The following is an 11,070-nucleotide window of genomic DNA, read 5'->3' on the forward strand; positions in this document are numbered from 1 at the left end:
CTCCCAAGAATTCTCCAGCAGGGGGTCCACCTCATATTCAAACAGCTGCTCATTGAGAAGGTCAACCTTTTTCTGTAGAGCCTCGTTCTCCCGCTTCAGGACCTCGATCTCCTTGCCCATCTTCACAATACGGGTAATTCCGTCCCCTGGTGATAGGCTCGGGAGAAAAAAGACCACTCCCTGGCGACACGGGAACGAGACGACTTGTCTTCCCTGGGCAAGGAGGAAAGGCGAAGGAGGGGGAAGCCGGAGGAAGAACCCGGGTTCCTCCTAGCCTTCTTCCGACGAGCCGCAAGATCCTCCCTCGGATCGGAAGACAAGTCGGGGTCACTCGACGATTCCTGGAGGAGGCGGGCTTTGCCCCTAACTTGCGAAGGAAAACCCGACATGTTGTTGAAAAAGGCGCGAAAGGACACCTACTGCAAGGCGCCAGGGCGATCCCCCTTTTAAACTCAAGAAGGGAATCCTGGTACCTCGAAACCAGGCAACCCATTTAACGATGCTACCAATTCCCGGGGACGGCCGCCGGATAAAACGGCGCGCCTCCCAATCATCATGAAAAAAGGTGTTGGAAAACGGCAAAGACCACACAATCATGACACGCGTCACCCTCTCGCCGCCCAGGCCTCATCATCACAAATCATGGAAGGAAATGGCCGCCAAAGTCATGCGCGCCGGCGAAGCAGGGGGACGGTTCAATCCTGCAAAAGAAGGTTTTCTCTCCGTAATGATGAAAAAGGGCCACGCGCCTCCCTTTAAAAGGGAGGAAAAGGAAGAAGGGAGGAGGCTTTTCCGCGGAAAAAAGGACTTCACCCATTCTCCACTTCGGACACCGGGAAAAGAGGCGAGGCAACAACATAGGAGGCTAGGAACTCAATCCTACTCTCCCTGCTAGTCCCCTCCGACCCACTCACTCATGCACCCAGAAAAGATTCCGCACGCTGCCCCTGGTAACCCTGATCGAAACCCCTTCCCCATCTCGCTGTTCTTTATATTGATTGGTCGAAGGATCTGACTTGGGTGTCGAAGTGGTCGTCCGGGACCCACCCCGGACCCCCTGACCCCCTTTGTTTGTGATTACAGACCCCGCGGAGGCCCTCTACCGACCGCGCAATCGCAGACCCGGATTCAGACGCCATCATTTGGCACATTGTTGAAAATGGATACATGTTGCCTTCCAAACCATTTGAAGAATGAAATGTCGTAGAGAAAATGCATGCAAATTTAAATTACAAAGCTATAAATTCTTTGTTTTGCGCCCTATCTACGGAGGAGTTTAATCGAGTAGCTCTTTTTTATTCCGCCAAGGTTATTTGGGATACACTTGCCGTTACCCATGAGGGAACATCACAAGTCAAGGATTCCAAAATAAACTTGTTAAAGAGCAAATATGAAATGTTTACAATGGGTCAAAATGAAAGCATTTCCGAAATGTATACCCGATTTTCTAAAATTTCTAATGAACTAGCTAATCTTGGTAAATCTTATCCTACTGATGAGCTTGTGAGTAACTTGCTTAGGTCACTTCCTCCACATTGGGATCCAAAAGTCACCTCCATACAAGAATCAAAGGATCTCAAGGCGCTAACTATGGAAGAGCTCGTAGGATCTCTCATCACCCATGAGATGCTCCTCACTAGCCGACAAGAGGAGAAGAAGCCAAAAGAGAAGGAAAAAGAAATCCGATCTCTAGCTCTAAAGGTCTCCAAGATAAAAGCGGACTCATCATCCTCAAGTGAGGCAGATAGTGATGAAGAAGAAGCTTTAAGAAAATTTAAAAGCATATGGAGAAAAAAGCATAAGAAGGATAAAAAGAAGAAGAAAGAAGAAAGTGAAGTTGAGGAAGCTATAAGGTGTTACAATTGTAAGAAGACCAGATACAAAAGACCGGATTGTCCACTTCTCAAGTCATCTTCCTCAAAATATAAGGGAAAGAAGGTTTGGAAGAAGCATAAGGCTCTTGCCGCCGGTTGGGATGCATTAAGCACATCGGGCAAGAGTTCAAGCGAACAGGAAGATAAAAAAGATGATCTTTGCCTCATGGCACTCTCCCATGAAGTTGAGGTAAATTCTAACCCCTCTTGTTATTCAGCAAGTAGTGATAGTGAAAAAATATCTTATGATGAATTATGCTCAACCTTGCATTCTCAAATTTCTAAAAATAAAGTTCAAAAGAAATCTATTTCAAAATTAGAAAATGAGCTTAATTTTTTGAGAAATGAATCTTCTTCCAAATCTCAAGCTCAACTTGAAAATTTTAAACTTGAGATTGAAACCCTTAAGGGTATTTTGGATGAGAAAACTTGCCAATTAGCACAATTTCAAAATATGGCAAGCTGTTCCAAATCTTATGAAGATGAATTTAATGATTCTTTAAATCAAATAACACATCTTCATAATGAAAATGAAAGATTAAGATTATGTCTCCATGGATTCCTAAATGGAGATAAAATAATTGACATAATCTTAAAGAAAGCTAGTCATAAACCTAATCATGCTTTTTATGATAGGACTAGCTTATCTAACCCTCATGTTAGATGCCATTATTGTAGAATAAATGGTCATTACCAATTCCAATGTGCATCTAAAATTAGGGAATGTGGTGGAACCAAGAAATCTTGGGTTCCCAAAGCCCCCATATGATTTTCATCATATGTGCTTAGACTAGGGGCTTAATATAATTAAAATTGAATATCTTTTTATGGTTAATTTAATACCCCCTCTTGTATTGAATTTGTTTTCCAAATAGGGGGAGTTCTAGGTTTGTCTTTTTCCTTGAAAAATGGGGAGTTTTAAATTGCATATTTCATCCCTTTGTTTCTCTTTTACCCCAATCTTTTTGATTGATGCCAAAGGAGGAGAGAATTCTAGGAAATAAATGTGCTTTTTATTGGAAAATCTCTTGTGCTTGTCATCATCAAAAAGGGGGAGATTGTAAGCCTAATGGTTTCCACCTTGGCATTCCCATCTTATTTTGATGACTCCAATACACAAGTAATTTATGATCACTAATGTGTTTGATTCTCTAAGTTGTAGATCATATTGGTGCTAAGACAACAGTGCTTGGATTAAGGCCAAAGAAGATCTCATTGGACCACATTATGAAGGCCAAAGTCATCGGAGATCTAAGACGAATGAAGACTTGAAGAATCGCATTGAAGATCGAAGTCAATTTAGATTGTATAAGATCCAATCTTAGTTTTAGATTTTAAGAGGCATAATTAAGCTAATCTCACACACCCAAAATGTATAAGAGATTGTCCTTGTGGTGTTCCAACACCTTGGAACCCTCATAGCAATCCCAACTTGGTTGAGAGTTGGAAGTCCAAAGAAACAGAATTGAAAATCTGCTATTGATAGGCTTCTCGAAACTCCGAGAGATTCCTCAGAGCTCCGAGAAATGGTCCAGTAGAAATTTTCTAACTTCTGTTTGTATTCCCAGAACTCCGAGAAATATTCTCGGAACTCCGAGAACACTATAACAGTCTGATGTATAGTCGTTGGGAATTTTCGCAGGAATTACCACTATGCCCTTGAACGGTCATATTTTGATTTTCCTATATATATGGGCATTCTAAACTTCAAGACTATCGATCCTAATACTCTAAAAACTTACTTGAAGATCCTAAGAGTGATTCAAACTTGTTTATGCCTCTCATCCTCTAAGATTAGGATTTGGATCAATAGGCTCAATTTGTACATCTTCCACAAAGTTGTAAACCCTTGTGAGGGATTCTTTTTAGTTCTTTCTTTCTTTATCAAGATTGTATTCGGGCGAGTGTTCAGAGAACCGTGGCCCACTCTCCGTGGTGAAGATTGCCACCAAGGTTAAAGGCATTCAGAATTGTAATCGGCATTGATCTTCGTCGATGTTAAGAAGATCACATAGTGAAGCCATCAACGGGTTTGGTTGGTGGAGTGGAGTAGGCCTCGCGTTTTGAGGACCGAACCACTTTAAATCTCGGATGCACTCTCTCTTAAACTCTTGCTCTTTATTTGCATTGCACCTTTAGATTTAACTTGTGTGCTTGAATTTCATTGTTGATCTCTTAATCTTCTAAATTAGGTTTGAATTTTCAAAAGGTTAAAACTTGATAGCAACCTAATAATTTTCACTCCTCATTGTTGCCATTTTGGGACCACCTTGGATTTTCAACTCTCTTTGTGAATAGGATACAAAGAGGAGAAGGAAACTAACGTTTCTACTTGAGGTGGGTCCCAGCAATATGGGCCACACCAAAAATGCCAACATTCTCCCACTTGGTCCACATTGGTATATATTTACAAAGTAACTTAGAGTCTTAGATATTTATTTCTGAAAAACTTTATGGCCATCGTTTTGGAAATACCAATCCCAAATATTTTTAACGTTGTCTTTAATGTACACCCTTATAGCATGTCTCAAATGTACGAATCATAACGGCATACACCTCCAACCAGAAATGTTGCCTTCTATGTATCACATACACCAATTCACACTAACGTACACTTTATGTGTGGTTTAAAACTTTATTGAATAGGCCCACAAATGCTTCTTCGGGTCCAACTTTATCTATCCTCATGGACAATCAGTCTTATCAAACCTCAATGTGTACACACTTTATATAAGACATAACACACACACACACACACACACACATATATATATATATATATATATATATATATATGTAAAACATATAAACAGAATCATCCACTTTATGTTGCAACCAAAGTGACAAATGTAACTAAGCACCAAATACCTCAAGACCCATATGATCCACATGTTCCGCATATAACTTAGGCGGAAATCCTTTAGTCATGGGATTCACTGTCAACTATATAGTATAATTGTGCTTGGTAGCCACTTGATGATTCAGAAAATTCTTTCTAACTTTAAGAGACTCCATGTTAGATAAGAATACCATAACGGAATTATCACTCACGGCTTAGAGATGGAAACCAGAACTCTAAGCCCTGTGATTAAATTCCGCAACTGTAACGCCTGCATAGTTACCTTATAGCACGCAATAAACTTTGCCTCCATAGTGGAAAAAAGCTATTTATTTTACTTTATGCTTTTCCATGAAATGATGCCTCCTTCAAGTAGGAAGATATACCCCAATATCAACTTTCTAGCCAAGTCTGAAACTGAATATCCGATCACTTCCTAGTGATCTGATCATTTGTATGTAAGCATGTAATCCTTCATACCGTGAAGGTACAGTAAAACTTTATTAGCAGCTATCTAATTATCCATCCTAGAATTATTCTGGTATCTCCCTAGCATCCTTGCAGCATATCTAATGTCTGGTCTAACATAGACCTGAGCACACATCAACTGTCAATCAATGAAGCATAGGGAATATTCTTCATCCATTCCTTTTCCAAATCATTCTTAGGGGATTGAGCCTCACTGAGTTTATCTCCTTTAAGGATAGGTGCTACACTTGGTGAACACTTCTGCATCCTAAACTTTTCCAAAACTTTGTTGATGTAGGCCTTCTGAGATAGTCCCAAAATACCTTGAGATCTATTTCTGTGAATCTCAATGCCAATGACATATGCGGCTTCACCCATATCCTTCATATCAAAGTTTTGAGTTAGGAACTATTTCACCTCATTTGGCATTCCCAAATTATTAGTAGCCAACAAAATATCATCTACATATAGAACTAAAAGGATAAACTTACTCCCACTGACTTTAAGATATATGCATTGGTCCCCAATGTTTTCAATGAATCCAAAAGAGGATATCACGTCATGAAACTTGAGGTACCACTGACGGAAGGCCTGCTTTAGTCCATATATAGATCTCTTTAGTTTGCAAACCTTATGACTATCATTTTCCGACGAAACCCATCAGGTTGACTCATGTAAACCTCTTCCTCCAAACTACCATTGAGGAAAGCCGTTTTCACATTCATTTGATGTAACTCTAAATCAAAATGAGCTACAAGGGCTATTATAATCCTTAATGTGTCTTTTTTCGAAACTGGCAAAAAAGTCTCATGAGAATCTATGCCCTCCTTTTGAGTGAATCCTTTAGCTACAAGCCTCTCTTTATATCTTTCGTTATTGCCGGCAGAGTCTCTTTTAATCTTATAGGCCCACTTACAGCCAATGGCGTTAGCACCTTTAGGCAATTCGACAAGATCCCAGACTTGGTTCTTAGCCATAGACTCTAATTCATCCCTCATGGCTTCATGCCATAAATTAGAATCCTCACCACTCATAGCTTGGGAAAACGTCAAAGGGTCTCCATCATTCGCACACTCTTGGTCAACTTCTTGAAGATACACAATATAATATGAAGAGATAGCAGGTTTCCTTATTCTTGAAGATCTTCTTGGTGCCACTACATCCTCCACTTCTTGTGGATTCTGGTTGGCATTTTCAATGACAACATCCACTTGGGGTGGCAAACCATCTATTGGTCCATCCTCCATAACCACATCCCGTGGAGGGTCATGAATTCCGATCAATTGATCCCGAGGTGGTTCGCTCCCACTGTTGTCATCGTCGTCAAGAAAGACATCATTCCTCCCTTCAACAAATTTAATTGTATGATTAGGACAGTAAAACTTATAACCTTTAGACCCTTCAGCATAGCCAATAAATTAGCCACTAACGGTCTTTAGGTCCAATTTCCTCTCATGTGGATTAAATACTTTAACCTCAGCTGGACAACCCCATATTCTTAATTGTTTTAAACTGGGTTTCCAACCAATCCACATCTCTAATGGAGTTTTAGGAACTGCCTTGCTAAGAACTCTATTTAAAACATATGCGGCTGTCTTTAAGGCTTCGCTCCATAAATTCAATGAGAGGGTCGAGTGACTAATCATACTTCTGACCATATCCATTAGCGTGTGATTCCTCTTTTCAGCCACACCATTTTGTTGTGGTGTTCCCGGCATGGAATATTGAGCAACAATGCCCTCTTCCTTTAGGAATTCCACAAATGGATCTGGCCTGTGTCCCATTTCAGTGTACCTACCATAATATTCACCTCCTCTATCTGATCTAACGATCTTTATTTTCTTTTTAGATTGTCTCTCTACTTCTGCTTTGTAAACCTTAAAGGCACTTAGTGCCTTACTCTTTTCAAAGAGAAGATGGAGATACATATATCTCGTATGATCGTCGATAAAAGAGATGAAATATTTTTGACCATTCACAAGGAGTTGGAAACGGCCCACAAATATCATTATGTATGATCTCTAACTTTTCTGAACTCCTCCTGGCACCCTGCTTGGACTTGTTTGTCTGCTTTCCCTTTATGCAGTCCACACAAGTCCCAAACTTAGCAAAATCAAGAGCCTTTAGGATCCCATCTTTTACTAACCTTTTAATACGCTCTATGGAGATGTGACCTAATCTCCTGTGCCATAGAGTAGAGGAATCCACGCTCTCATGACCACATTTAATGCCAACACCATTTGAACAACTAGGGTATTATTAAGAAAATGATCCAAATTCAAACGATATAAACCATCAATCAAGCTACCATTGCCAATAATAACTGAATCTTTAACAATAGCAAATGAAGAAGAACTGAAACTGAGGTTCATATCCAAAGTCAAAAGCTTAGAAACTGAAATAAGGTTCCTAGAGAAAGATGGAATATAACAAAAGCAAAACATATCCGGTTGGTAGTCTAAGTCGGTAGGTCCCCACAGCCTCCACCCGTGAGCGTATCTTATTTTCTGAGAAGATAAAACGTTCACTGTCCGTTGGGGTTCGCTGGCTGACCATTCCCTGCAAGGTGTTGGCAACATGGATTGAAGAACCAAAGTCAATCCACCATGTGTCATTTTGAACATTAACCATACTTGATTCTTAACATAAAAAAGAAATAAGATTATCTCGCTTTTCGAGTCATTTCTTATATTTAATGCAGTCTTTCTTTACTTGTCCCTTCTTTCTACAGAAGAAGCATTTCACATCCCTAACTTCCTTAGCGCCAGTTTGGTTAACTGGCGAGTTATTTGCTCTTGTACGACAAGATTGGCTGTTTCCAGCTTCTCTTGTCTTAACCTCCCTTCCTCTTGTACGCACATGGTCAGAAGTTTGTTGAGAGACCATTTGCCCTTATGAATGTTGTAGCCAATCTTAAATTGACTATATTCAACAGAGAGGGAGTTGAGGATAAACAATAGCACAAACGACTCAGAGATTTCAACTTTCAGAGCCTGCAATTGCGTGGCAACATTGTGCATTTCCATGATGTGCTCTCTTACTCCTTTATCCGCAGTGTGCTTCAAAGATACAAGTTTGCTCATAAGAGTAGCTGTCAATGCCTTATCTGAAGTGACAGACTGTTCTTGAACAGCTTCCAGAAACTCCTTGGCATTGGTGGTCTTGGGGAGAGATGTTCTGATGCTTTGAGCAATGTGACTTTGAATAAGAAGTAAGCTCAAGCGGTTTGATCTCTCCCACTCTTTATAATGGTCCATCTCATCTGTAGGAGTGGGTGGTTCATCCACTCTGAAAGCAAGATCAAGATCCATCCAGTCTAGAGTGAGCATAACTCTATCTTTCCACTCAGAAAAATTATCCCCAGTAAGAAAAGGGATTCTAGTAGATTCAGAATTCATAAAAGCTAATTGATTTGCTGCAAAATATAAAACACAAACACATGCTTACTACGTGCTAAATTCCAATTAAGTCATAATACCAGAATGCCAACCCATATTGACATTTCCAGTTGTAAATGCATCGTATCACTATAGTCCTCCTTTCGGCCGAGGCTACAGCACACATTCGATTTACACTTGGTAATTGTACCAATCAATTAGATCAGAATTTGGTTCCTTCTCCATACCTTTGCGTCTAGGACAAGAGCCTTCATCTAATTTCATTGATCTCACGATTCTAATGAATTCATAATACATAAGCGCTTTCCTTTGGGCCAAGCGACTATGCATTACAGACTCATTGCAATTTCAGATACCATTAGAGTAAAGCAACTTAAAAGTTGCACTTTATGTGTCAATGGGCGTTGTAAATGCACCACTTGTCACAGGTATCCTCATAGCCATAGGATGCTTTGGCCCCTCTCAGACTAATCGAATACCTCTTTATAATGGTATCTAGAGAGTATGATTGGTCTTTATATCATATCACAACATTTTACTTTATGGGGTATGATTAACATAATTGCAAACTTCCAATACAACTGAAGGAATTGCAAACAATAACCACAATTGAATTTAAAGAAATATGCATATAAATTAAAACTTAAGCAAAAACACTTTAAATTCAGATTGTACAATTTTAAGCAATTATTAACTTTAATGTAGAAGTTTTGGATTGATCAGATTACCTTAATGGAAAACCCAAATCAGTTTTCAATAGCCTTTAGGTTGTAGGCAAAATTGACCACAAACAACTTAAACCTCTTCAAAACTGAGATCCATTAATCCAATCATTCCGAAATTGATGCACATAGTACCCTAAGGTGCTAGTAACATTCTATCAAAATTTGGGAGTGTTTCCCAAACCTTAGGGACAAAACTCGAAGCCATTTTAAAGTAGGAATAAAGAGAACAACAACCTACTGATATCAAATTGTTCTAAAAACTATACCATTGCGTCCGAAATGCCGAAAAACTTTAAGGTACAGCTAAGAACTTTTTTCTGTTTATAATCCTAAACTCAAGAAAAGTTGGAATATCCAGTGCCCAAGAAAAGCGGAGATTCGTAGTAAAGCAACTTCCAGGTCTCGGATTGTTAGGTCTTGGATTGTTCTGAAACAAGTACCGTAGCGTTCGGAACGCCAGAAAAATATAGTTCAACACTTTTCCCAAATCTCAAATTTAAGGGGTTAAATTGATGCCTGAATGTAAAACGAGGAAAATGACGGAAGAGAAAAAAGACGGTCTTTTAAAAAGTTTCAAAAGTAAGTTTTATTGTGAAGCACCTCCACATGACGCGTGGTGATGGAGACAAACAAACCTCTTTTTTTAATTATTATTTTCTTAATTCCCTTTTAAAGAAATGCGTTACTTTATGTTAATTTATTTGGTGACCCTTACGACGTCTCCATACCCAAAACACGTTCTTCTTGCACCTTTTAACAGTAATGGAAGCCCACTTTGATTTTAGTTTCTGAAAAACTTTAGGAGCCCAATAAAATTGATCCAACTGTCAGATTAACTCTCCGTTTGGGCAATTAGACTCGGCATCCGAACGGCTACACATATATACCGTCCGATCACGATTGGATCCTTAATTGCCGAATTACTAAAATCAAGAAACTTAAAAATATATGTTTCTCAATGATTTTAATGACGTCTTCATCATACATTGACTCAAAAGCTATTTTCTTATACCAGAATCTTATCTTCATGATTCAAATCAACTCCTTATCATCCGAACTTCAAAACTCCATTAAATTACGATTTAAAATAGAAGGGCGAATGAATAAGTAACTGATTCGAATTTGCCGTTTCTAAGGAATTGATCTTACTAGATCAATTGACACAAGCCGAAGGTCGGCTCTGATACCAAGTATTAGACTTTACTTATCCAAATTAATGTCGAACTTACCTCCGGCCAGACGATTAGAATCGAAGATCACGACTCCCTTGAACCTTGACGAACCACGACTAATTTTGTGAAGACCTTAGGCTCGATCGATGGAATCGCAGGCACTCTTTCCTCTCAGATTAGGGACCCTCTCTTTAGATCGAACTTTATCTATACGCATGTGTTTAGGAGTGCACGTATTTGCATCCCACCACAACACAAACACTTTAGTGTTCTACAAATTAAAAACACTTTGGGATTTATCTAGAAGACTCTCTTTGTGAATAAGACACAAAGTGGAGAAGGAAACTAAAGTTTCTACTTGAGGTGGGTCCCAGCAATGTGGGCCACACCAAAAACGCCAACACCAGATCCCTCGATCAAGACTGTAATAGGTCCGATAAAACTCATCTAGGACCAGGGAAGATCAATCATACTCATGATAGCCGACCAAATCAACGGTCCAAGCCATGTGTCTTATGCCATGGATATGGCGTAAACCAAAAGAGGAAGGTGGCTTGGGTCTCCGCAAGCTTGTTGATGTGAACCAAGCGTTAG

The 11,070-nt window shown here is 39.5% G+C and overlaps 1 protein-coding gene across 1 annotated transcript; it reads right to left on the reverse strand.

Moving 5' to 3' along the window:
- Positions 1–5,227: 5,227 nt before the first annotated feature.
- LOC143856003 (uncharacterized) lies at positions 5,228–6,965 on the reverse strand. Its single transcript, XM_077366045.1, has 4 exons — positions 6,830–6,965; positions 5,812–6,580; positions 5,505–5,562; positions 5,228–5,305 (listed from the first exon to the last, which is right to left on the reverse strand). Exons 1-4 carry the CDS (start codon positions 6,963–6,965, stop codon positions 5,228–5,230), a joined length of 1,041 nt encoding a protein of 346 aa, XP_077222160.1.
- Positions 6,966–11,070: the final 4,105 nt, after the last annotated feature.

This window comes from Tasmannia lanceolata, unplaced genomic scaffold (assembly GCF_043159265.1).
Source record: "Tasmannia lanceolata isolate RefF3 unplaced genomic scaffold, GAP_Taslan_0.1 ptg000023l, whole genome shotgun sequence".
Taxonomy (NCBI): Eukaryota; Viridiplantae; Streptophyta; class Magnoliopsida; order Canellales; family Winteraceae; genus Tasmannia; species Tasmannia lanceolata.

What these genes read in the sequence shown, in the direction of transcription:
- LOC143856003 (XM_077366045.1), bottom strand. Translation starts at nt 6,965, where the DNA reads ATGGGACACAGGCCAGATCCATTTGTGGAATTCCTAAAGGAAGAGGGC. An exon ending in GCTAATGGATATGGTCAGAA is followed by an intron (nt 6,581 to 6,829) that starts GTATGATTAGTC and finishes GCTATGCTGAAG; the next exon opens with GGTCTAAAGGTTATAAGTTT. An exon ending in CGGAAAATGATAGTCATAAG is followed by an intron (nt 5,563 to 5,811) that starts GTTTGCAAACTA and finishes TTTGATATGAAG; the next exon opens with GATATGGGTGAAGCCGCATA.